This window comes from Berghia stephanieae, chromosome 1, assembly GCF_034508935.2.
Source record: "Berghia stephanieae isolate SIO BIC M18660-M18661 chromosome 1, UCSD_Bste_1.3, whole genome shotgun sequence".
NCBI lineage: Eukaryota > Metazoa > Mollusca > Gastropoda > Nudibranchia > Aeolidiidae > Berghia > Berghia stephanieae.
The window spans coordinates 73198602-73224694 of NC_088360.1; the positions used below are offsets into that span (position 1 = coordinate 73198602).

A 26093-nucleotide genomic window follows, 5' to 3' on the forward strand; every position below is an offset into this window, starting at 1 on the left:
ATCTATTCAGCCGGAGTTGTCGTACCAGTAAGGTCGCGGGTTCCAGTCCCCATCGCCGCCGCGAAATTGTTATTTTCTATTGTCTTCTGGCACTTTCCTACTCACTTCATTTCTTGTTATATCTATTCATTAACTGAATTTTATCTTTCTAAGCCCGGGGCCGAAGAAACCGAGTAGTAATTTCATCATATAATGACATCATGACTAATCTTGTCTGGATATTGATAATATCTATGTACAAAAATAAGCAACCATCACGCACCGAAAGTGAAAAATTAAGAGCGAATATTTGATGTATAAATGTTACAATTCTGAGAAATGGTGATACTATTTCGGACAAAACGAAAGGCAAGTTATTTGGGAAAATTGACAACAGAAAAATCACCCTGCTGCGCACGAGAATGCAAACCTTCGTTTGCAAAAAGCACGGATTAGGAGAGTTTACCACTACTGATGTATACTACTACTACTACTACTACTACTACTACTACTACTACTACTACTACTACTACTACTACTATTACTACTACTACTACTACTACTACTACTACTACTACTACTACTACTACTACTACTACTATTACTACTACTACTACTACTACTACTACTACTACTACTACTACTACTACTACTAATAATAATAATAATAATAATAATAACAATAATAAAAATAATAGTAACAATAATAAAAAAAAAATAATAACTATAATAATAACAATAATGATAATAATAACAATAACAAGAACAATAATAATAATTACAATAATGATAATAATAATAACAACAATAATAATGATAATAATAATTATTATTATAATAATAATATTAATATCATCATCATCATCACCATCATTATTATCATCATCAACATCATCATAATCATCATCATCTTTATTATTATTATCACCATGATGATGATCACCATCATGCCATTGTTGTCATTATTTCTTAATTATTGGAATCAAATTTATCATTTAAAACACATATCGAACGGATATGAATGAGAGATCGGAAAGAAACGCATTCTCCATAAATTACCGGCATAACATTCAAACACGGTTCTGACCGAGACAGCAATACATGTATGGTTGTCTCGGGTTGAGTTGCAGGGTAGACGTGTCCCGCTTGGGAAATATGATACGTTTTATGGCTCATAAAACGTTATAAGGATTGTTTACAGTCCAGCAATAAATGCTACAAAGGGGAGTATTCTTAGCCGTAAGGCATTTCCTAACCAGGCCAGGAAGAGAAAGACGAAAATCATTGCATTGGTAATCAGTCTTCATGATCTAACCTCCAATATTAATTAGCCCTGCATAAGCATTGTTGATGTTATAGCAACCGTTATTAACCAGTTAAATATGATAGTCTTGACAGACACGTATTCAAAAATTTGGCCACTAAACTTGTTCAAATATCGATCGATTTAAAGGACCTTCATCTTGGCAACAAAAAAAAAAAAAAAAAAAAAAAAAAAAAAAAAAAAAAAAAAAAAAAAACAACAACAACAAAAAAACAAACAAACAAACTCCCAAGCCAGGGACCTCGCTCTCATGACGTTTTCTCCCAAATTATCAAAATGTTAGTCAAAAGTAGAATTAAATTCAGTGAGTCACCCGATATTGAATTGTTGGTGGTGGAGGGGGAGGGGGAAGGGGGGGGGGGTGGTAACATAGGGCTTCGCGTCCTACCCAGAAGACACTGTCATGAAAAATCTCGTCACAACGGATGCACTACTTTATGAGATAAGAGTGAGAGAGAGAGAGAGAGAGAGAGAGAGAGAGAGAGAGAGAGAGAGAGAGAGAGAGAGAGAGAGAGAGAGAGAGAGTTTCAAATACACTCTCCCATCCCACCCCCTCAATAGAAAAAGAGAATACCAAAAAAAAAAAATATAAAACACACACACACACACATACAAACCATCAAACAAAAGAAAACAAAAAAAAAACAACAAAACAAAACAAAAATACACAAAACAAAAAAGAAAACCAAACCGTTGCAAATTCGATATAATGTTGATGTAATCACGAGAGAAAAAAATAAAACAAGAACGACAACAAAGCAAAAAAGTTATAAAGATAAATAAATGAATAAGTAAATAAAAACAAAAAATATATTTCTCGAGAACTTCTTTCAATTTTTTTCTCTCACTACGGTCAGGGGCGGTTGGTCACATTGTATTTAAGGCGGCACAAATCCGAAATACAGAATCAAATTTTATTGGTCTAGTTAATTTAACTTAATTTGACCTACTTTGTATGTGTGTGTGTGTGTGTGTGCGTGTGTGTGTGTATGTGTGTGTGGACGGGGTATTGCAATTGTTTGCATATGTGCGTGTATTTGTGTGTGCGTGTATGTGTGTGTGTGTTAGAATATTAACGAGACTTACTCACAAAAGAGCATCAATTATCTTGGACAAAACTTGTCTGTTAACTTTCACCTGTTCATTATAACGGCTCACAGACGCATCATGTCCTGTTTCCAACTGATTTCTTATATCTACAACGTTGAAAAGTTTATATTTAACAACATCTGTGACATGGCTATTTGATTCAGAATGTTTCTTCAGTGCCTGAGAGATGTGCGCAATATCACTGAATCCTCCTGTTGTCCGTTATAGCATACATCACCAAAAATCAAGCAATAAAAACAATGAAGCGTTTTACGGCTTTCACTGGCAGTAAGCCAGTCAACAGTTTTAAAATAATCATTATTAAATCGGCGCTGTCTCCTCGGAGTGTTAGAAACTAAGTTAAAATTCACTGGTTTGTGTGGACCTAAATCTTTCACCACTATTTTCTCTTGAGGGAGTGTCGGAATTGATTTTCAATTAAAAAATTAACATGATTCATGATTGGTTACAAATTACAGAAATAAATTTTTAAAATAAAATGATTCAAGATAAAAACAAGTAGGTTTCATAAACAATGACAACAGCGATAATACATTTGTTCTGAATACTAACGGTATGACACACAACTTTAGAATAATTGAATTTAAAAATCCACATTTAATTCCAAACGCAAAGCACTTGTTAACTTCACACACAATCAACGACATCTTTATAATTAGGGAGCGTTCACATATTACGTCATCAAAAATTTGCCCTTTTTAGACCCCCCCCTCCCCCAAGTCATCACTTGTCATCATTGACCTGACCCCCCCCCCCTCCCCCAACAGATGATGACGTCATCTAATTTAATAAAAACTAAAAGATAACTTTAATTTCACAATATTTATTATTCATTTTTCAAACCATAAACATTGATTATCAACGTTTGATAAAACACATTCAGACATTTTATTAATTTCAGAAACTGTTGATAATTTATGTTTTACGATACAATGGGGACATAAAATTTAAATTTGCAAAGATAAAATCTAACAAACATTATTTAAATTAGGCTACTTGATGCAGGTACTATTTTTAAAAATTCAGAAAGTGTAATTTAAAATAGTATAGGAGGCAAATTATTTTATAGCATATTAGTCTTTTAGTGGAATGAATTTCTGTTTCAATTTCCAAACATAAAATTAATTGATTCAAAAATGTTTCTGCCTTGGACCTCTGGCAATGTACTATAAATAGTATCATCAATTTCATCTTCATCGTCATCACTTTCTCCCATTTGCTGTTCTTCTTGTATGCCGCATTTTCGTGAATGGTCTTTCATTGCTGTGATCGAGGAGTGATACAATGAACATTTAGGGCAAGTTCGCCTTTTGAGAAGTGATACCCCTTTCCCATCTTGTTTCTTGAGAGATGGGCAATACTCATCATAGCAATTTATCTTTAGCTGTTTTGAAAGGAACAAACTTTGAAATAGGCTTCCAAATCTTCCATTATTGCCTATCTCCAAACCATCATCACATGAAGCAAGTGGTACAGGTGGTGGCAGAAAACGCTCTGGAAAAAAAGATGAATAGTTAGTACGCCAAGGTTTGCAGCATGAGTTGTCACTGCATTTCACTATTTGCAGCAGATATTGGGATTGACGAATGTGTTTTATCTTCCAGTCATCTGTTTCTTGAAATTGAAGTTTGGGTCTTGGATTTTCAGGTGGAGGGATGAATTTTCCAACTATTATCAACTCGGACCAAATATTGGCTAAATGATTAATTTTTCACCTTTTTGCTAATTTATTTGGAATGCCATTTTTGAAGCTCTTGCATTAAATAAAATAGGCCTAATTTGCCTATGTTTTGATGACATCATCTTGGGTCTGCCCCCCCCCCCCCTCCCCCATGTCAACACATGTCAACATTTGGTAGACCCCCCTCCCTCCCAAGCTGATGACGTAATATGTGAACGCTCCCTTAACTATTATTAGACAATGCACACAATACAAGTTGAGTAGGGATCGTTGGGAGTGTGCGGGGATGAAGGACTCCGTGGGGTCAGGGATTTTTATTTATAGTACCATGGGGCTCTTCTCGGTGCATACTTTGTTTACTGTTCTTTTTGATATTTAATATATATTTAAGCAAAACCAACAATGATAAAATATATATTTATTGCCATTCTCTTCATCCGTATATCTAAGTGAAGCAAAGCCTCTTCTTTCAGTGATAAAACTGATATGGTTTTAATTTATCCCAAGTAGGACCTCAGGGCGTGCATCGCTAGATTGGCCGTCTTGGCCTAATTATTTTAGCAGTGAAAGACAATAGTTAGTTGGGGAGGGAGGGTGGAGGGAGATTGGGGAGTGGTGGTAACTAACTTTCTTCAAGGCAGAGTATTGGTTAGAATCAGCGTGGGTGCGCAGCTGGATGCGCGGGTTGACGGAGGTAGGAAACAATAACAAACCCACATGGTTGCCATTACCTCCACCATCATTCTCGCTCACGGTTTGTGGAAAGCACTTCATTACAGGCACGTAATAGTGAATCTAGTTTTTGTTTTGAACATTTCTATTATTATTCTTTGTAAATTGACCCATATTAAAAGAAACATACAAACAAAACAGGCATGACCAGTCACTAACAATGCCGTGTAGTGTGTAGACAGTAACACAGTACGGTGAACATGACTGACACTGGGATCGGAATGTCGGAACCCATGAGTCGTTCGCAACTCTGCCTCACGTATTCATTTAATCAGTCAATTTAATTTTTATTAAGCTTGCGTAAAACATACAAACAAAAAAGACATGACCAGTCACTAACAATGCAGTGTAGTGTGTAGACAGTAACACGGTACGGTGAACATGAATGACACTGGGATCGGAATGTCGGAACCCAGTAGTCGTTCGCAACTCAGCCTCGCGTACTCATTTAATCAGTCGATTTAAATTTCATTTAGCTTGCCTATTCTTCAAGTTTATGTTATATTCACTTTTTCTATTTAAAAAGGGTAATCCAAACAGACCATAAAAACGATTTTATAATAAGCCGACTTCAACTTCCATCACTTACGACACGAACTTATTTTGGGTGTTTTTTTTTAACAAAACCGTTTGACTCAAACTAAAGCTTCGGCATTGGATAAGGAGCGAGGTCCCTGTTGCCATCTTGCTTAGTTTATACAGAGACTGGGTTGCCAGCTTGGCTGTTCTTGATAAATAGTAGTAAATAGCACAACCTTGTGCAATGAGAGATAGAGAGAGAGAGAGAGAGAGAGATTTTGAACAAAAAACGAATATCTCTCTCTCTCTCTTACCCTCTCTCTCTCTCTCTCTTGCCCTCTCTCTCTCACACACACTCTCTCTCTCTCTCTCTCTCTCCCTCCCTCTCTCTCTCTCTTCCTATTTCATCTGTCACACTGTTTGACAATCTTCTTCACCTGGCTCACTTGTACTTGTAATATCGGGTGTAAGGTAAAATTTTGAACAATTATTATTATTTATAAAATGCAGAAACTTTGCAAATAAACCGATAGACTAGATATTAATTTGATTCGAAAAGTGGAACACAAAAGGAGAATTTGCGAATACCCGGTCCAGACATAAGCGTCATGGTCTTATTTATAAAGTGCAGAATCTTTGCAAATAAACGGATAAAATAGAGATTAATTCGATTCGAAAAGTGGAACACAAAAGCAGAATTTGCGAATGCCCGGTCCAGACATAAGTGTTATGGTCTTATTTATAAAATCTAGAAACTTTGAAAATAAACGGACAAGATAGAGATTCATTCGATTCGAAAAGTGGAACACAAAAGCAGAATTTGCGAATGCCCGGTCCAAACATAAGCGTTATGGTCTTATTTATAAAGTGCAGAAACTTTGCAAAAAACGGATAAGATAGAGATTCATTCGATTCGAAAAGTGGAACACAAAAGCAGAATTTGCGAATGCCCGGTCCAGACATAAGCGTTATGGTCTTATTTATAAAGTGCAGAAACTTTGCAAATAAACGGATAAGATAGAGATTCATTCGATTCGAAAAGTGGAACACAAAAGCAGAATTTGCGAATGCCCGGTCCAGACATTAGCGCTATGGTCTTATTTATAAAGTGCAGAAACTTTGCAAATAAACGGATAAGATAGAGATTCATTCGATTCGAAAAGTGGAACACAAAAGCAGAATCTGCGAATGCCCGGTCCAGACATAAGCGTTATGGTCTTATTTATAAAGTGCAGAAACTTTGCAAATAAACGGATAGACTAGATGTTATTTCGATTCGAAAAGTGGAACACAAAAGGAAAATTTGCGAATACCCAGTCCAGACATAAGCGTCATAGTCCTATTTATAAAGTACAGAATCTTTGCAAATAGACGGATAAAATAGAGATTAATTCGATTCGAAAAGTGGAACACAAAAGCAGAATTTGCGAATGCCCGGTCCAGACATAAGCGTTATGGTCTTATTTATAAAGTGCAGAATCTTTGCAAATAGACGGATAAAATAGAGATTAATTCGATTCGAAAAGTGGAACACAAAAGCAGAATTTGCGAATGCCCGGTCCAGACATAAGCGCTATGGTCTTATTTATAAAGTGCAGAAACTTTGCAAATAAACGGAAAAAAACAGATTAATTCTAATCGAACAGTGGAACACAAAGGCAGAATTTGCGAACAACCGGTCCAGACATAAGCGTTATGGTCTTATTTATAAAATCTAGAAACTTTGCAAATAAACGGATAAAATAGAAATTAATTCGATTCGAAAAGTGGAACACAAAAGCAGAATTTGCGAATGCCCGGTCCAGACATAAGCGTTATGGTCTTATTAATAAAATGCAGAAACTTTGCAAATAAACGGATAGACTAGATATTAATTCGATTCGAAAAGTGGAACACAAAAGCAGAATTTGTGAATGCCCGGTCCAGACATAAGCGCTATGGTCTTATTTATAAAGTGCAGAAACTTTGCAAATAAACGGAAAAAATAGAGATTAATTCTAATCGAACAGTGGAACACAAAGGCAGAATTTGTGAACAACCGGTCCAGACATAAGCGTTATGGTCTTATTTATAAAGTGCAGAAAATTTGCAAATAAACGGATAAGATAGAGATTAATTCGATTCGAAAAGTGGAACACAAAAGCAGAATTTGTGAATACCCGGTCCAGGCATAAGCGTCATGGTCTTGTTTAAATGAAACAATGCCATTTAATAAATTATATGGTCAATGAGTAATTAAGCTAAATATGCGGAGTTCAAATAGATAACTTGATCTGTGAATTTTTTTTATAATTAGCTGTTTTTATTCTCCATCATTTAGGTTATGTGATTAAGTTTATAATTGAAATACAAACTTTATCTCACTTATCAATGTTTTGCAATAAAGGAGAGTGTGAGTGAACCTGAGCAAAGGAAATTATTTGAGAGAGTGATATTTATCATGATTTTCAGTTTGTAGTTGAATTCTAGAATGGATTCTTTATAGTTCTCATTGATTGTATGTCAGTATGTCAATCTTTAGGACACCGATTACCCTAATGCGGCCACAATTTACAATGTGACGGCCACAAGCCCGTTAAACGCAGAGTGGGGTATTGTTGTTTGCAAGTAATGCTATGGTTTTAATAGGATATCTGTCTCCTATTAAAATACATTCCTGTGTTGGATTTTGGATTAAATTCATGTCTTCTTCGGATTTTGGGATATTTAATTTTCATGGATTGTGATTGTGATTTTCAAGACTATTAATGTAAGTAAATGCCCAAATAGATATTTTTATTCATTTATTCTTCATTAATTTTTTTTAGTTTTGTTTTGTTTTGAAGCATTTATTATAAGAAATATTGTACATATGCACTTATACACCAAAGACTATATCCTTTTAACTGCTTATTATTATTAATAATAATAATAATTAATAAGTGCATTGAGTGAAATCCCAATCATGGTTGCCCAAATAAAACTGGCGCTAGAATCCCGACTACCTGTCTAAACGAATGTTGTTTGTACGATACATACTAACTACACGTTCAATATCGGGGGCAGAAAATATACGTTTGGTTTTATGAAATTAAAACAGTAGTTCCACATTGTTCTTTGATGTTATTTGTGGTTGCATTTGCTTTGAAACTTACACATTATATTGTGTTACATTGTTTACAAAATATTTCTGGTACTCGTATGCATGTGTAGTCAATGGACCACCGGTCAATCGTGTTCTTTATTATTTTATTATTAATTTTGGCTTGACATCTTACATATGTGAATTTGACAGGTTGTTATGGATGGTAATTATAACATTAAGTGATTTTTAAACATTTTTACGGCGTTTTAAATGTCTTTCTTGCATTCATTGCCGAGCACCTCCACTTTTCTGTTACTATTTTAACGATCAGCTGATTTTCTCTTGCCTCCCCTTTAATTTCGCGGACTTTTTTCAGAACGAGGCGTGGGAGTGGCTAATAGGATAAGGACAGGACGGCCAAACGAATACTGGCTCATATAAACAAAAAAAACTTCCCCACCACACCACACCCTCCGCTCATTGTCACCCCGCGCAGGCAACGGGGGAAAGATGAAACGTGCCGATTTGACGCCACCTTCGTGGAGCGACGCACGAGTCATCAACTATTAAATTCAAAACAAAAAGCAGTATGTGCTAAATTTTTAATTTTTTTTAAAATTGAAGTTTTTTGTTTGGTTGACATGCTAATCTACGGAAAATATAGGGCGGCACAAAACAACTTCGCTCTATTGACCGACCGCCAGTGACTACGGTTACTATATTTCTTGATAATCGTGTTCTAATAGAAGGTATAGTTTACCAAGTGGCTCAATTAATATCTAATAATAATAATATATGTAATACTAATGGACGAGTCCCGGTCGTATATAATTCCAAAGTTGAAGATATTTGATCTTCTAATCTCCAAATTTACTTTCTGATCACTAGGATTTCAAGCAGATCAAATCCCGTCGGGAATGGTCACTTAAAAATCCACACGCAGGGTGCACGCATCTCAAGTGGAAGTCTGGCCCTTCCACCGACAAAACCCACATCTACGTCTCATTTTGGTCACACAGCTTTGTTTTCGCTAATCATTACAAGGAACAAAATTGACGTCACTCAGCTCTTTGTTAATGTTTTTGGACAGCCATTTTGATGATTAGTTTTCATTAAACTCCATCAATCAGACTATAAACGTTTACGGTTGCACAGAGCTTTGCGTATTGGTACGTTATATCCGGCTGGCGGATGTTGTGAGTACTTTACCTTTGGACAGATTCATGTTAACACCAACTTGTCATTACATCTTAAACCTGAGAATTCCTTCGATTTATTTGAAGTCTCAGGCTTAAGACTTTTGACTATAACTTTATGAAGTAAACGTTTTCTGTTTAAAATGAGAAAAGATGTTTGTCAGTTTATGGTAGGAAATATCATTGTGGGTCTTTAAAATAATAAGAAGCGGTAGGAGAGTGATCGTGGAAATTTATAAAGGCAAGCTATATATGAAATGGTGCCAGAGTTAAAATGGGAAAGAAAATTGAGGGTACCCTTGAATGGGTTCAATTCAATGGTGTCTTGGAGAACAAAATGACGTAACCCATGTTTTCATTGTCGCATGGGTTACCGCCTTTGTCATAGGTACACACAGCTGGAAGCTAATATTAATTATCTATTGACGTATTGATTAATCAATTACTTATTTATTCAATGGTACGTTTTTATTTAATTATCTATTATTCTAATATATTCAGAAGTCGACTCCATACGACGTAAAGAGTTGAGGGGTCTTAATCGCTGAGGTTTCGGTCTGCCGAGGAAGAAAAAGAAATTGTATATTTATTGACTTATTTATTTGTATATTCATTCCGTCTTTAATTCGGGGAAGAAGGTGTGTGAGTGTGTGTGTTTGTGTGTGTGTGTGTGTGTGTGTGTGTTGAACAGTGCATTTATTATTTGATAGGAAAGAAATTAAAATTTACAAAGGAGAGTAATTGTTAGGGGGGGGGGGTGGAAGAAGAAGAAAAAGAAGAAGAAGAAGAAGAAGAAGAAGAAGAAGAAGAAGAAGAAGAAGAAGAAGAAGAAGAAGAAGAAGACAATCTTGTTAATATATTACTTCCCAGGGTGTGGACGAAGTCCAGACCCGTTGCCATTGACAACAACCGTATGGAATCATTTATAGAACCGTTCAATCATTAATTCTTAACGTGCAATGAATCAATAAAAAATCCACTCTAGTGTACAGTCACTGGTACAATAGCCTTTGGTAGTGAGTAGGGACACTGACAATAAACATCTAAAGCGCGGGTATAAATTCGCGTACATAATGCCTTCTCATATATCCACGCATTCATCGAAGTAACACACGACAGCTATTGTCTAAATCACCCCCAGTCAATACTTAATGCATGAATCATTTTAGACGATCGAACAGGCAAACAAATGTTTATACATTCACACCCGCTTATATACCTGTAGTACATTCATCGAATTTGAAAGAGTGAATTCTGAATTTTTATAAATGTTAATTTAGACATAGTTAACCAGTTAACTGCCGTACTCTGGAAAATCACGTATTTAATTTGACCAGAAATCTAGTCCTTCAAATATCAATCGATTTAAATGACCCTCATCTTAACAAAAACGCTCAAACCTGAAAGTATGGCACAGTTAACCGGTTAAATACCTAAATACAGCAACGTGACGCGTCTTTATTTTCGGTTTGTAAATACTCTATCGTTAGCCTTCAGCTTCCATTGTGTTGCCCAGGAGAATACTCCAAAGCTGTTGTAGAAAAGTAAATCCAAAGCCACCTCTCTCTCTCTCTCTCTCTCTCTCTCTCTCTCTCTCTCTCTCTCTCTCTATATATATATATATATATATATATATATATATATATATGTATATATTATAAAATATATATATATATATATATATATATATATAAAATATATATAATAATATATAATATGAGTGTTGGTGGGTACTCGTAGGTAGGAAAGTGCTCGATACTGATGGTTAGAGCTAATATAAAAAATATAAATGGGATCACTCACTTATATGTGGCCAAAACATATGTTTCTGTGGCTTTCTCCACGTCGTCAGTTGGCATATTGTCCGCAGACAATAGATTCTGCGGACAATATGCCAACTGACGACGTGGATGAAAGCCACAGAAACATATGTTTTGGCCACATCTAAGTGAGTGATCCCATTTATATTTTACACACACACACACACACACACACACACATATATATATATATATATATATATATATATATATATATATATATATATATATATATCCACACGCGCGCATGTTATGCTGTACTTGACCAATCTTCAAATCAGTGTAGTCTATAAATTTTCTAGAGGCCATGTAAATAGCGGTTACCTAATTCGTGATAAAGAGTGACGTCTTAATACTTCAAAATGATGTATGAGTGGCGAATGGCTACTTGGTTTTAAAACTATCAGTCGAAGGTATTACCGCAGTACTGGAACCCTTTCACTTTCAAACTTTGAAATAAAATAATTTTACAGAGTCTCTACTAGTATAAATAGCAATTATCTCCACAGCAGTGTCTGTCAACTTTTTGCTGGAGCGGAACCCCGAACAAACACTCCAGTGGCTCGAGGAATTCCCGTACAAGAATTCAATTATCTCATTAAAAAATGTAAACAAAGAACAAACAAACCAGTATTTAATTATTAAATTGAATGTAAATATTTATTTTTAGGCTTATTTAATATAAAAACCCTAACTTTACAAACATTGAAAATGTATTCATGCAAGGAAATCTGAAAAACTTTGCAAAATATTTGAGTGATAACTATTAACGTGATTAAGTTAGCAACAACACTAAACATGTAGGACGCGGCATGATGCCTGTAAGGCGATTCTGTAAGTTTTTTTTTTCGACAGAGACAACGCATTTAACGCCAAGCACTCATTTTACACCCGCGAACGGAAAGAGAATGTAAGCAAAGAGTCTTTTCCTTGGACTCAAAGTTGCCTTGCTCAGAGCGGGAATCGATCATGGGATTTACCGGTGCAGCTCCAACACCCTGCGTCTCTTCACCCGTATCTGACTTATATATTTTTTCACAATTTACCCATACTTGGAATACGTGATTGATATTTACAACAAAAGAAAACTAAACCATCTATTTTGATAAAGTTGAACTATCATCTAAACAGAGTAACTTTTTGACTACGGTACTTTCATTTTCACTATCGTTAGTAACATCGTCAAACGAGAGCTACCGATTTCAATTTATTTCAAATTCACCCAATATTAATAACTTTATCATCCTCTCATTTGAAGTTGATATTATTTTAATAAACCTAAAACTGCATAATCTTATATAAACATTGCTTCATTAAGTGGGTTTTGTAACATGTCTGCACAGGAGAATTAAAGATACCTGTCGATCACAGCCAGTTATTGTGTAATATCTCGCAAAACGCCTAGAATGAAATAGCGGAACCTCGGTTGACCAATGATTTCAAAGTTAGATTCCCGGTAAACGTGTGTGATTTCACGTTCCCCTACTTTTGAAAATAAAACAGACATGTTCTCCTAACATCAAAATGTTTGCATAATCAATAATAGATATTTGTAAAATGAGCTGTTAAGCTATTGGATTATTGCCACCATTTTGGTAAAAGAATCCAATCAAGCCCCAAACAGCTATTAAAAACGATTTTACAAGGTCACCAATATGTTCTTTAAATTAAATCTATTTTTCATACGCTACAAGCAGCCTGTTATCCGTCGATGCCTATAACCATTTACTCCCGAGTAAAGTTGGCTAATATGCGAAAAAATCCATACCCAAAACACAAAGTCGGGATTCAAAGTTTGCCTTCAATGGCCAGCCATCCAGCCAAAGACCAAACACACCATCGCTTGACTTTGTTATAATCCGATATACCGACACAATCAGAAAGACGCGTATTTAAAAATATGGCCAGAAAATGCGTCATTCAAATATCGATCGATTAAAATGACCCTCATCTTGGAAACAACTCTCAAACCTGGGACCTCGCGAGTTTTCAGGCCATCCGATTCCCCCCCCCCCCCACCCCCACCACCACCAATCTATTACTTAATTAGGCAAACTCTACTTAAAATTCTCAAAAGAAACTTTGACATCGTATCGTCAGGATAGAATAGCAAGTCGTCATTATAAATATATCAATAACAATGATAAGATCGGAATTCCAGAGGACATGATGGCACACATTAATTTCACAGTATACTATCATTATCATGATCAATGTATCGAGACAGTGTCAGAAATCATAAGACCAAATCCCCCCGTCATTCAGTATTTACGTATGTCACGAACCCCGTCTCTAACTCGATTTGTATACAATAGCGGCATTCATTCATTCACTTATCCATTCACCTTTCATTTTATCCAGATAAATCAATAAAGCGAACTGTCAAATTGCCGAGTTGAGGCCGGAAATTGGGGCGCTTTGTTCGATTTATAAATTAGTCCTCGTTGAACTGAGCAGAGCAGGGGGTTAAGACTTGGACAAGGCTAATGGCTAAAGATTGACAGGGGGTCTCCAATAAAGGACAGACGAACATATTCGCTCTACAGAAATACAGAAATATTTCTTGCGATCCAACTGCAAGTCACAATTGCATAGCATCATAGTACAATTATTAGGCATCAACACGGACACATACACACACACAACCACACACACACACACATATATATATAATATATATATTTGTGAGATATGAGCATGAATCCGCTAGAGTGATCGACAGTGTTAGGAGCGCGAGTTATTTTTGCCTACAACATGTACACATATCCATACATGCGCGCCAAAGTAAACATCCGGAACACAACAAACGGTGTTCAACATGAACTATCACCACTTCATTTGGTCCTGACGATCCTAAGGAGAAACAACGTTGTAGGCAAAATTACGAAAGAAGTGAGAGCATGCATATATATATAATATATATATATATATATATATATATATATATATATATATATATATATCGCGAAGTCCTAGGTTTGAGAGCTCTTGCCAGGGTGAGGGTCATTTAGATCGATCCATATTTGAAGGACGCGTTTTCTGGCCAAAATCTAAATACGAGTTTTCCAGAGTATGGCAAGTAACTGGTTAACGATGCATTAACATGTTAAATAGAAATCTTGCCTATTTTCATTTCACGAGTACTAGTATTCTTTTGCCTTCGACGAAATCGAGACAATTCCACGAAAATGTCACCCCTGAGGCCAAAAACTGAACAATTACATTCAGTTACAAACATGCTTTTGCTCGAATAATACTTTAAATTTTATGTATTTTTAAAAATCACGTTTAGTTCTTTAGAACCATTTGGCTTATAGAGCCAGAGTTTATCCCAGTTTCTATAGCATAACACGGACAAGAGCAATTACTTGCTACCCTTTGGATAGAACTTAAGTCGATCGCAAAGTAGTTGCCACCAAGTCTAACAGACCCAGCTACCCAATCACTGCTGAGTCTGAATGGACAGGGCAAGGAGTCAGAAAAAATCTTGACTTCACCCGGGACTGATCATTATGAAGCGAAGGCTCTACCGACTGAGCTATCTGGACCCTCTTAATACAAATTATGAATAGATAAATAAATAGATAATATCATTATCAACAACATGATTAAAATAAATAAAACTTGAACTTTTATATTAGAAAAATATCCATTAAAAGTGCTCATAGCGTTTTCCAAGGGGTCCATAGCCGATAGTAACACCGAACATGAATGTCGAGACATAACACCAATTCTTTTCGGACAACGCTATAACGGCCAGGTACTCATTTTACACCTGAGTACGGGGAGATATTGTGAGTAACGAGCATTTTCCAATGACTCAACAATGCCCTGCTCGGGACTCGAGTAGGACCTTCTGATTCGAAGGCGAGTGTCATACCACTAGACCACATAGCCGTTTTAATATATGCACGCATTAGTATCACAATAATTAGTAGTAATAATAATATCACACCGATTTCAAAGGTAAACACAAGGCAAGAAAGAATGTGTGCCAATTCAAAACACTACTAACGTCAGCTATTTGACGTCATCGATATCAAATGACAGTTTGATATTGTCTGGAAGGAATTGAGAACGGTACCAGCTACACAAAGTCTTTTGACTCCAACGGGTAAAAAGAAAAGACAATAAAAATTGTCGTGGTTAAAAAAAAAATATAGAGAAAACGGACTGGTTCAGTGACGAGGAACTAGGACAGAAATGTCCTACAAAGAGAACTTGACGTAAAGCCTTGTGGTAAACGAAAAGTTGCTGCTGCTGCTGCTGCTGCTGCTACTGCTACTACTACTACTACTACTACTACTACTACTACTACTACTACTACTACTACTACTACTACTACTACTACTACTACTACTACTACTACTACTACTACTACCACCACCACCACTACTACTACTACTACTACTACTACTACTACTACTACTACTACTACTACTACTACTACTACTACTACCACTACTACTACTACTACTACTACTACTACTACTACTACTACTACTACTACTACTACTACTACTACTACTACCAAGAGTAAGTTGCATAGAACAGTGCCAAAAATAATTAATTAAATAAATAAATACATACATACAAACATAAATAAATACATACATAAATAAATAAATAAATGAATACATAAATAAATAAATAAATAAATAAATAAATAAATAAATAAATAATGCAACCATTGGCAAGATATGAACCGCACCCACATGGATTACTACTTTAAGACCAGATTTCAGAACCAGTACATTTTCCGACTTCCCCCAATTTTAATAAGTCATGAATAAAAAAAAAAACAAACCAAAGAAGAACTGATACCCCTTCAATCATCATTCAGGGACAGAAAAATTAATTTTATTCATAAAGATCTCATCCTAAAACAGAAGATCTTAGTTGAACTAGTCTGATAAATCATTAACCAGTTCACTGCTGTGCACTGGAAAAACTCGTATTTAAAGATTTGGTCAGAAAACTCGTCCTTCAAATATCGATCGATTTAAATGACCCTCATCTTGGCAAAAACAATCAAACCTGGTACCTCGTCTCATTTAACTGGTTAATTAGACTATTAGTTGATAACAGAAGGTAAAATACGAAGGTTAACTCAACATTTTCTAACATTGCGCAGAGCTGTGGTGATGATCTTTTGGATAATATAATAATATAATAATCATACTCAGTATCATGGGAGCAGCGATTGTCAGTGAAAATCTGAAAAAGACCTGTAACAGTGCCAGAAAAAGCAGAAAGAAAAATTCAAGAACTAACATGTTAAAAAAAAAACATTAAAAAAACTAACAAAACAAAACAAAAAAAACAAAAAACAAAAAAAACAACAACCAAAAAAAAACCCCCCAAAAACAAAAGAAAACAACAACAAAAAAAAACGAACAAACCAAAACCTCAAACGAAACAGCCTGTCTCGATTGGGGTTCGATCTTGTTTTAAACCTAAGTACGGTGAAAGAATGTGAGTAAAGAGCCTTTTCCAAGGACTCAACAATGCGCTGCACGGGACTCGAGCCTAGGACCTTCTGATCCGAACCCGAGTTTACCGATCAGACGTGCTACCGTTACACCACAGAAGCTATCCGATAGTTGAGACGTTTTAAAGCTTATATTCTTCATAAGGTTACTCGTTTCCGTTGTGATTAAAACTCTCGCTTGCACCATGATGGACAAACATTGAACACGCGTGGATGAAGACATACGGAGTAAATCCATTCCGTTTTTAAAAAATATAATATCAAAGCAAAGTGACAAATAAAGGTGTAAGATAACGAATCTGAAAAGGTGTGTGTATGAAACAATACAAAAACAAAAACAAAAAACCCAAAAACAATACAAATCACGCACACACAAAACCAAACCAAACCCACAAACTAAATAATAAAATAACCCCCCCCCCCCTACACACACAAAACAAAAAACAAAAAAAAAAAACAAAAACAAAAAAAACACACAAAAAAAAACCCCAACAAAAAAACAAAAAAAAAAAAAAACAAAAACAAAAAATAACAACTAAATACACAAAACAAAACAAAACAAAAAACAAAACAAACAAACAATCAGAAAGCAAAATTCAAAAGAAGAAAAAAAAACAAACGAACCCGATAAACCAGCCTGCCTAGTCTAGGACCTGTGATCAGGAGATTTGAGGTCAAATTGAGATTGACATGGAAAGTAAACAAATAAATGTATGAGTATTTAATGCTCGTACAATTAAAATGTTTCTGTGCCTATTGGGATATATCGAATGACTCAGAAAAATACATACTGAACATTGTCTACTCTCTCTCTCTCTCTCTCTCTCTCTCTCTCTCTCTCTCTCTCTCACACACACACACTCACTCTTGCAATACGCGCGCAAACATTCATACACACACACACACACACACACTCTCTCTCTCTCTCTCTCTCTCTCTCTCTCTCTCTCTCTCTCTCTCACAAACGCACAGACACTCTCATACATACGTCGCAATCTCTCTCTCTCTCTCTCTCTCTCTCTCTCTCTCTCTCTCTCTCTCTTTATCTCTCTCTATCTATATATCAACCTATTTCACAAATACGGTCTATCTATCTATCTATCTATCTATCTATCTATCTATCTATCTATCTATCTATCTATCTATCTATCTATCTATATGTCTGTCTATATATTACTAAATAATATTTATCTATTTATCAATCTGTCACTGTCTCTCAATCTTTCCTTTTACTCAGACCTCACACACATACACACACACACACATACACACATACACACACACACAAACACACACAGTTCTCCGTCTCTCTCTTGTCTGTGTTGGTGTGAGTGCCTGTCTCTCTCACTCTCTCTCTCTCTCCCTCTCCCACACACAGACTCACATACATGAATACATAACACACACACACACACGCACACACACACACACACACACGCATACACAAGCATCGCTCGGAATGAATGGCTATAAAACTTACTTGTGCTATTGAGAAAATATGTTGTTTTTGTAAATTTAGCTTAAGAATCGTGTTTTACGTTAGAAAGCGTCATCACAGATGTTTTGCCACTTAAACTTTAAGCGTTGAAGTTATTATAAAATTTCCTTTAAATGAGCTGGGTGTCCATAATGGAATAAATTATATAATTCATTTTTGAACAAACGTACAATGACAATTAAAACCATTCATACGAGTGAAATAATTTGGTATTACGAATCTTACATTAATCATAAATAAACATATTCACACACACACACACAGATACACACACACACACACACACATACAAGAAAAAAATCTCTAAAGAATAAACAAATTAAACAAATGATAACAAATTACATTTTGAATGATAATTCAAAACAAAACCAGCAAACTGATGGTGCTCTTATTTTCAGGTCTTATAACCCAAATTGTTTTGGGCTCATTGTTGTTATGGAAATAATCTCCAAAACCAACGAAAAATAGTATTGCCCATTACAATAATGTTAAATCAAGCCCATAATTGCGTTTGGCTATCACATCTGCAAATTAGTGCACCTAGTAAGCTACCCATTCAATAATAACAACAAAATGTTTCTTTCCACTAAATTCATTGACTAGGCAGAAGGAAGAAGCCCGATGCATAAACAGTGGACATCCCTGGATAACGCCTCCGCCTGGCTCATCGGCGTGGCTAGTTATACCAGCGACTCCGAACTGATCATGGAGCTGAACAAAGTACAAGCCGAATTGATAAGGCCGGTGACAACCCATATCAGCAAGGACGGGCGTACTCTACTTCATGTGACAGCAATCAGAGAAAGAATGGCCTCGTTGGAGTTCCTGCTCAAAACCGCCGCAGGTGACATCGACGCCAAAGATGGAGATGGGAACAGGTTAGTAAAAGCGAATAATTTGTAAAGAGCATTGAGAATGATGAAACCGTGGAAATGTCATGTATTTATTTATTAAGTTGATTTATAATATACTATTTTGAAAAAAAAATATACAACCAAAAGAAAACCGCAACAAATCAAACATAACAACAACAACAAAATAATCTATCAATCTAACAAAACATATAAAGATCAAAAATAAATAAACTAATAAAACAATAAAAAAATTCAAAACAAACCATTCTCCGCCTCTTAGACCTAACTCAAGTTTTGATAGCGGGCCTTTAGTTGCTAAACGTTATCCAACTTAGACTGACATTTCCAGTGCTTTGTAAGGTGGAGGTTCATAGATACCTGGGAAGAAGAAGAAGAAGAAGAAGAAGAAGAAGAAGAAGAAGAAGAAGAAGAAGAAGAAGAAGAAGAAGAAGAAGAAGAAGAAGAAGAAGAAGAAAAAGAAGAGTAGAGAGAAGAAAGAGGAGGAGGAGGATAAAGAGGAGCAGGATGGTGATTCTTAGGAGGAGGATGAGAAGGAAAAGAGAAGAGGTCCATTTGGTTTAATTGCATTCATTCTCCCGTTATAGTCCTCTATATGCCTGTATCATCCATACGTCGATGACAGCGGCCCAGATGTTGGTCATGCATGGGGCGGATGTCACTGAAACGGTGTGTAGACTTACAGGGGAGACCATACTCCATAGAATGGTCAAGGCTGGACGAACTAAAACAGGTACTGCTGTCGTTACGTACCCTATTTTCAGTAATCAAAATGAGTGTTAAAAGAAAATAATTCACACCCCCCCCCCCTTTAACAAAGAGATAATTTGAATCCACATTCCAAGTCGTGAAATTCCTTATCAATGGCGTCCTTTAAACTATTACATAGATTACGCATGTTTTGTTTGTTTATTTTTTCTCTTCAAGTTTCAGACTAAAAGTAAAACTTAAAAGTTTTGGCGAAATTATGTTGTTATGATAGTTCATTGATTGAAAAACTGAAAATTATCGCCACAAATAAATGTAACGTGATGACATCTCAATAAATCACATTAATTACTAATGCAGATTGCACAATAAAAACTCTTTTTCACCAATATATTTTCAAAAAAATACTTTTAACAGTCGAGTTCTTGCTCGATTCCGGAGCTATGGTAAACGCTGTAACATCCAGGGGAGATACAGCTCTCCATTTCTCTGCCCGCTATGAGAGGTTCAACATGGCCGTCATGTTGCTTGACGCCGGATGTGACATCAATGCCGTTAATGAGGCAGGGGAAACAGCTCTTCATGTTGCTATCAATAACAACAGTATGGATTTGGCTAAGTTATTGATTAAGGTATGTGGTAAAAAATTGTATGTTATAATATATATCCTTGCTATTCATTTTGAAAAAAAAACAACAAAACAACTGGAAACATGTAAACTCTTTCATGTAACGGAAAGTATTTTGGTAGAGTACATATGGTAAGGCTTGTAAAAACAAAAAAAAACAAAAAACAAAAACAAAAACAAAAAATCTTGGGCATATACAGAGGGCAATGTCCACTAAATGTACTTAAAGCGCTTGCAAATGGTCCCAGCCAAAAGCAAAACTTAACATGTAAGACGAGAAATGATGTCTGTAAGGACAGAGACAAAGCTGTTAACGGCAAGATATTCATTTGAACCTGAGAACGGTGAGAGAATGTGAGTAAAGAACATTTCCCAAGGACTCGACTTTGAGCCACTTAGAGCGGGACTCCAACCCGTCACGAATCGGCACAAAGGCGTGTTGACCACAAAGTTGCATTTGCAGCTAATTCACCATTACAGAATTACAGGTGTCATGGGCCTGATGGCATCATAAGGAAGTTAGATGAATACAATTCATCCAATAATTTATTTATTAATGTACTCATTTCAACGAGGATTTATTTTGATCGCTCATTAGTTGCGAGAGTATTCGACATAATATACCAACAATATTTCAAAGTCATGCTGAGCCCAATTTTTTCTCTGTCCACTACGTGATGAATCCCTTGGCTCAAACAAGAATTATCTTCACACAATTTGAAGTTCTAACCAAGGCGATCTAATATCAGCCAATGGGTGGTAAACGACTGAGTATCTTAGATCACCTAGGTGGTAAACCAGATAAAATAAAATAAAATAAAGTTTCACGCTCCACGTTGACAGTAAAATGGGATATAAAGGATAACAATCAGCATATCAAATTATTTAGATCCTCCATACAAAGTTATTGTTACCAAACAATATTTAATGTGTTGAAATTATCGATTTTTGTGCAATAAACAGTAAGATTCCGTCAGTTTTTTAAATCTGATCTAATGGCTGACAATACCATAGATGATCTGATCTGATCTGATCAAGCGGTTCAATTTGACTGACGTAAGCAAATTTGAAAGGTTAGTAAAGTGAACATATTTTTAAGATCTTTTCACTCCATTTTTCCGTAGGTACTCCCCCCCCCCCTCTGTCTCTCTCTCTCTTTCTCTCTCTCTCTCTCTCTCTCTCTCTCTCTCTCTCTCAATCTACCTGGAGTGATGAGTGATGCCGCCCTACTTTAAAAATCTACCAATAATATTATAATTTCAGCGAAAGGCCAATGTTAACATCAAAGACAAGCGTGGAATGACGGCCCTGCACGTAGCTGTGACGACAGAGTCGTTGGACCTAGTCAAAATGATGCTATCAACTAACTCGTCCCACATTAATAGTAAAGTAAGGACCAGCCAGAACGTCGATCCTTCTATCCATCCACTCATCATTCTATTTATAAATCTGATCAAATATCTCTCAATCAATCTTTCATATCTTGTCCATCCATTTAATTACAACACCCTTCCCAATATTTTCCGATCTCGTTATTAATTCTTAACATTCTAACTTATGTAAGCCTTGTTGTGTCCATTTCTTAACGGCTGGATTAAGTATATAACGTACAGTAAATTCCGCTTCTTAAAACAATACTACTTTTCGAAAAATTGATTTAGAGTCATTTGATTAAATAATACCCCAAACACCGCCCCCCCCCCCAAAAAAAAAAAAAAACAAAACAACAAAACAACAACAACAAAAAACTAAAACAACCCCCCCCCCCAAAAAAAAAACCCCAACAAATTAATACAAATTTTTAAAAAATGAGAATTTCAATGTAATAGAAATCAAATTGATTTTCAAAACAAATAGAAGGGGAAATCTTCAATGGAAGAAAACAGAATTCGATATTAATGCTTTCATTCAAACCATGGCTGCTAGATAAATAAACATATCTTTGTTTTCAGGAGCAACTTCTGGGTAGAACTCCACTGCTTTTGGCTTGCTCAAACAGTACAAAACAAATGGCTTCCCTATTGTTGGAGCACGGAGCAGATGCTAACCTGACAACCAACTACAGAAAGTCTGTGCTTCATGTGGCAGCATCCAGTGGAAATACTGGAGTTCTCAAGACTGTCATTAAGTCCACATCCAACCTCAACACATTGGCAATAAACAACATGGTATAACTGGTTTTACTCTTTAATCGTATCAATAGAATTCATTTGAATAACACCTTCCCTCATTATCTGTCTGATACAATAACACACCTGTCTGCTTTTACAAAGACAATAGTAACAGCGATGCAACTGAAAACGGCAAGATTTAAATGGGAGTTATTTTAAATGCAAGAAATAGTATTTATACTTATTAAAATAGAGAGAAATTAACTCTAAATGTCATTTTTGTCAATATAAATTACATTCCATTTCACCTCGTTCATCCTGTCATAATACCGTTTTGAGACAGAGGATCAAATTGTTTCAATATAGAATGTGCGTCACATTTACTCTTTATATTTTTTTCACATCTTCACTGGCTCACTGAGACACCCCTAGATTTTATTTTAACCACTCCAATTGCCTATTACTCAATGTCATCGTTTGTTCTGTTCCATTTCAAGAATTTTCGCCCCATTATTTAAATGTTTTTTTTTTCTCTCATCATTATTCGTGTGTTATGTTTGTCTCCCTAGGAGGGTAGAAATCTGAAACGTCGTTTGTATTGTATCAATATATCAGAGTCACAATTACTTTTTTATATATTCTTCATTAGTTCACATAGGAGACCTTATTTTTGCATTAAACACAATCATGCATTATGTCACTGCCTTTTCTGAAAACCCCATCCAAAAAAACCCCATGATAGTTCAGTCTTTTTCTTCTATCTATTCAACAGACAGCTTTACATTATGCTGTATGTGGCGGTCACACCGAGATTGTCAAAGTCTTGCTTCGGTATGGAGTCAGTTCGAACATGAAGGATATTCACGGGATGAGTTCCTTACACATGGCGTCATCAGACGGCAACACAGACATCGTATCGGCCCTCCTTCAACACGACGTGCAGGTCAACGCTACAAACATGGAACAACAGACAGCCTTACATATCGCTCTCATGAAAGGCCATCAAGACGTGGGCGCCATGCTAATAGCGGCGGGCACTGACATTAATTTGCTCGATGTGCACGATAAAAAAGCCGAGGACTATTTTTTGCAATTTTGTGAGAAACAAAATGAACAATCTACTAGCGGAAGTCGAAAAAGCTCAAGAAACGAAGACGGAAATATGCACGTTCATTTCAATGAAGAAAGAAATGAAAATCGCGCTGGACTGCCAGTAAATACAAATCATAATAAATCCGACAATTCTGCGGGTTATGAAATTGTAGATAAAAACCAAAAAGTATTAATGCAATCGGTTTCTCAGTCACAGGTGGATGCAACTAAAATGGGCAATAGTATGATTTTTCACGAAAACGCTGTCGGTGACATAAACCTTTTGCCATTTGATAGTGTATCGGAAAACGAATTCGTAAACAGCATGGACAACATGGCAATCACGGGTGATATAAATGCAGAAATTGAATTTGAAAAAGACGAGGATTCTGACAGACAGGATGCTGTAGATCATCTAAAACACAAGGATAGAAAAGGAAAACAAAGGCACTCGGGTCATGGGAAAAGTCATAAATCTTCAAGGGACAATAAGAAATTAATTGGAACAAAAAGACATTCTAAATCTGCGACAAAACACAACCATCATTCGTCTACGAAAGGAAAAGATGACTCTTGTGATGGAGCACATCAGTATGGGGAGAATCATGATTGTCAACGAAAACGACGTGTCAGCACTTCAAATCCAAAGACTAGAACTCTTTGATAAAACGTTAGGATTACAATATAAAACGCAATAACGAATATGACTGAGGGGGGAAATGAACATGCCACGGTGGTAAAGAAAATAATACATTTCCTATGTGTTGGGAATATACATATTATAACCCTCGAAGACGGCAAAACATACGGGGTTTTTAAATGATTGGGGTTGATGAGTATGTACTCAACATAACCCTATATACATCACAGTTATCACGCAACACAAATCATACAATGTTTCTCAAACTCAACATAAATTACAACAAAAATCTGAATGTCTATACAAATAAACAACAGTAAACACCCCCCCCCCCCCTCCCCTAAAAAAATCCAAAAAAAAACCCAGACCCCCCTCCCCCCGCCAACCTTTAAAAGCAAATAAGAAAACAAAACAAAATAATGGACGAAAATAAAAGCACAAATGGTGATATGTGGAACCAAATAACAAAAATGCTATTAAATCAAATGTGAAAAGAAAGAGCAATAATTTTGAGTAATGGAAATAGTATTCTCATATGAATTTTGCTATCTTTAATGATTCGACTGACTGCAATATTGATTTATATATATATATATATATATATATATATATATATATATATATATATATATATATATATATATATATATATATATATATATATATATAAATGTGATGGTACTTAATATATATGTTTCAACTATCAAAATTGTTAAGAGTTGAAATGTGTTACAACAGTTTTACTTTTTTTGAATTTACAACAGATCAACGTTAAATAAAAATGAAATATTATTTCTTTGAATCGACCATTTTCATCTCAAAATGATTTTTTAAACAGCTGGTTTAATACTTCTCAAAGTTGGCGGAAAGCATGTTGCCTGCAAGAAGAAACAACGTCCCGTTCTGAGTTGATTGTTGGAAGCTGCAATACTTTTTAACTATTTATTCTTTCCTTTAAGCACACCCGCCTACTATTACGAAAAATTACGAAATTTTGGTTCCAATTTCAGGACATTGGCTCCAATTTCAGAAAATCAAAAGCATCTCTAAGTCATTAAAACTTAGTGAAAATTAAAGTTGATGCTTGACTACCTAATTTTAAGGATTTTGAAGTATTATATAATCCTCGTGAGGGTAATTGTTGATTTCTAACTTTAGCGACTAACTTTTTAGATTTTCCAGTAGGCATGTCTGCTTTAAGTTAAGACCTCAGGAATTGTTACAACATAAACAGGGTTAAAGAGTCACTTCTTACTAAATGCCCTGTTATTTGGAAGCAAGAAAAGCTAGATCTATGTTATAATAACAATAATGATAATAATAATAATAATAATAATAATAATAATAATAATAATAATAATAATAATAATAATAATAATAATAATAATAATAATAATAATAATAAGGGAGCGTTCACATATTACGTCATCAAAAATTTGCCCTTTTTAGACCCCCCCCCCCTCCCCCAAGTCATCACTTGTCATCATTGACCTGACCCCCCCCCCCCCCCCTCCCCCAACAGATGATGACGTCATCTAATTTAATAAAAACTAAAAGATAACTTTAATTTCACAATATTTATTATTCATTTTTCAAACCATAAACATTGATTATCAACGTTTGATAAA

The 26093-nt window shown here is 35.5% G+C and overlaps 2 protein-coding genes across 3 annotated transcripts in view; one reads left to right on the forward strand and one right to left on the reverse strand.

Annotated features, from left to right (window-relative positions):
* The window catches only part of LOC144956466 (uncharacterized), a 25643-nt gene extending 761 nt beyond the window's left edge, over positions 1-24882 (forward strand). Inside the window, exons 2-7 of the mRNA XM_078886982.1 lie at positions 19018-19292; positions 19874-20019; positions 20412-20626; positions 21886-22011; positions 22575-22790; positions 23506-24882. Of these exons, the coding sequence (XP_078743108.1) occupies positions 19018-19292; positions 19874-20019; positions 20412-20626; positions 21886-22011; positions 22575-22790; positions 23506-24489 (1962 nt within the window). The 3' untranslated portion in view covers positions 24490-24882. The remainder of the gene's footprint in view (positions 1-19017; positions 19293-19873; positions 20020-20411; positions 20627-21885; positions 22012-22574; positions 22791-23505) is intronic.
* LOC144956455 (uncharacterized) overlaps positions 1-26093 on the reverse strand; it is a 96170-nt gene that overhangs the window by 25435 nt on the left and 44642 nt on the right. The window lies entirely within an intron of this gene.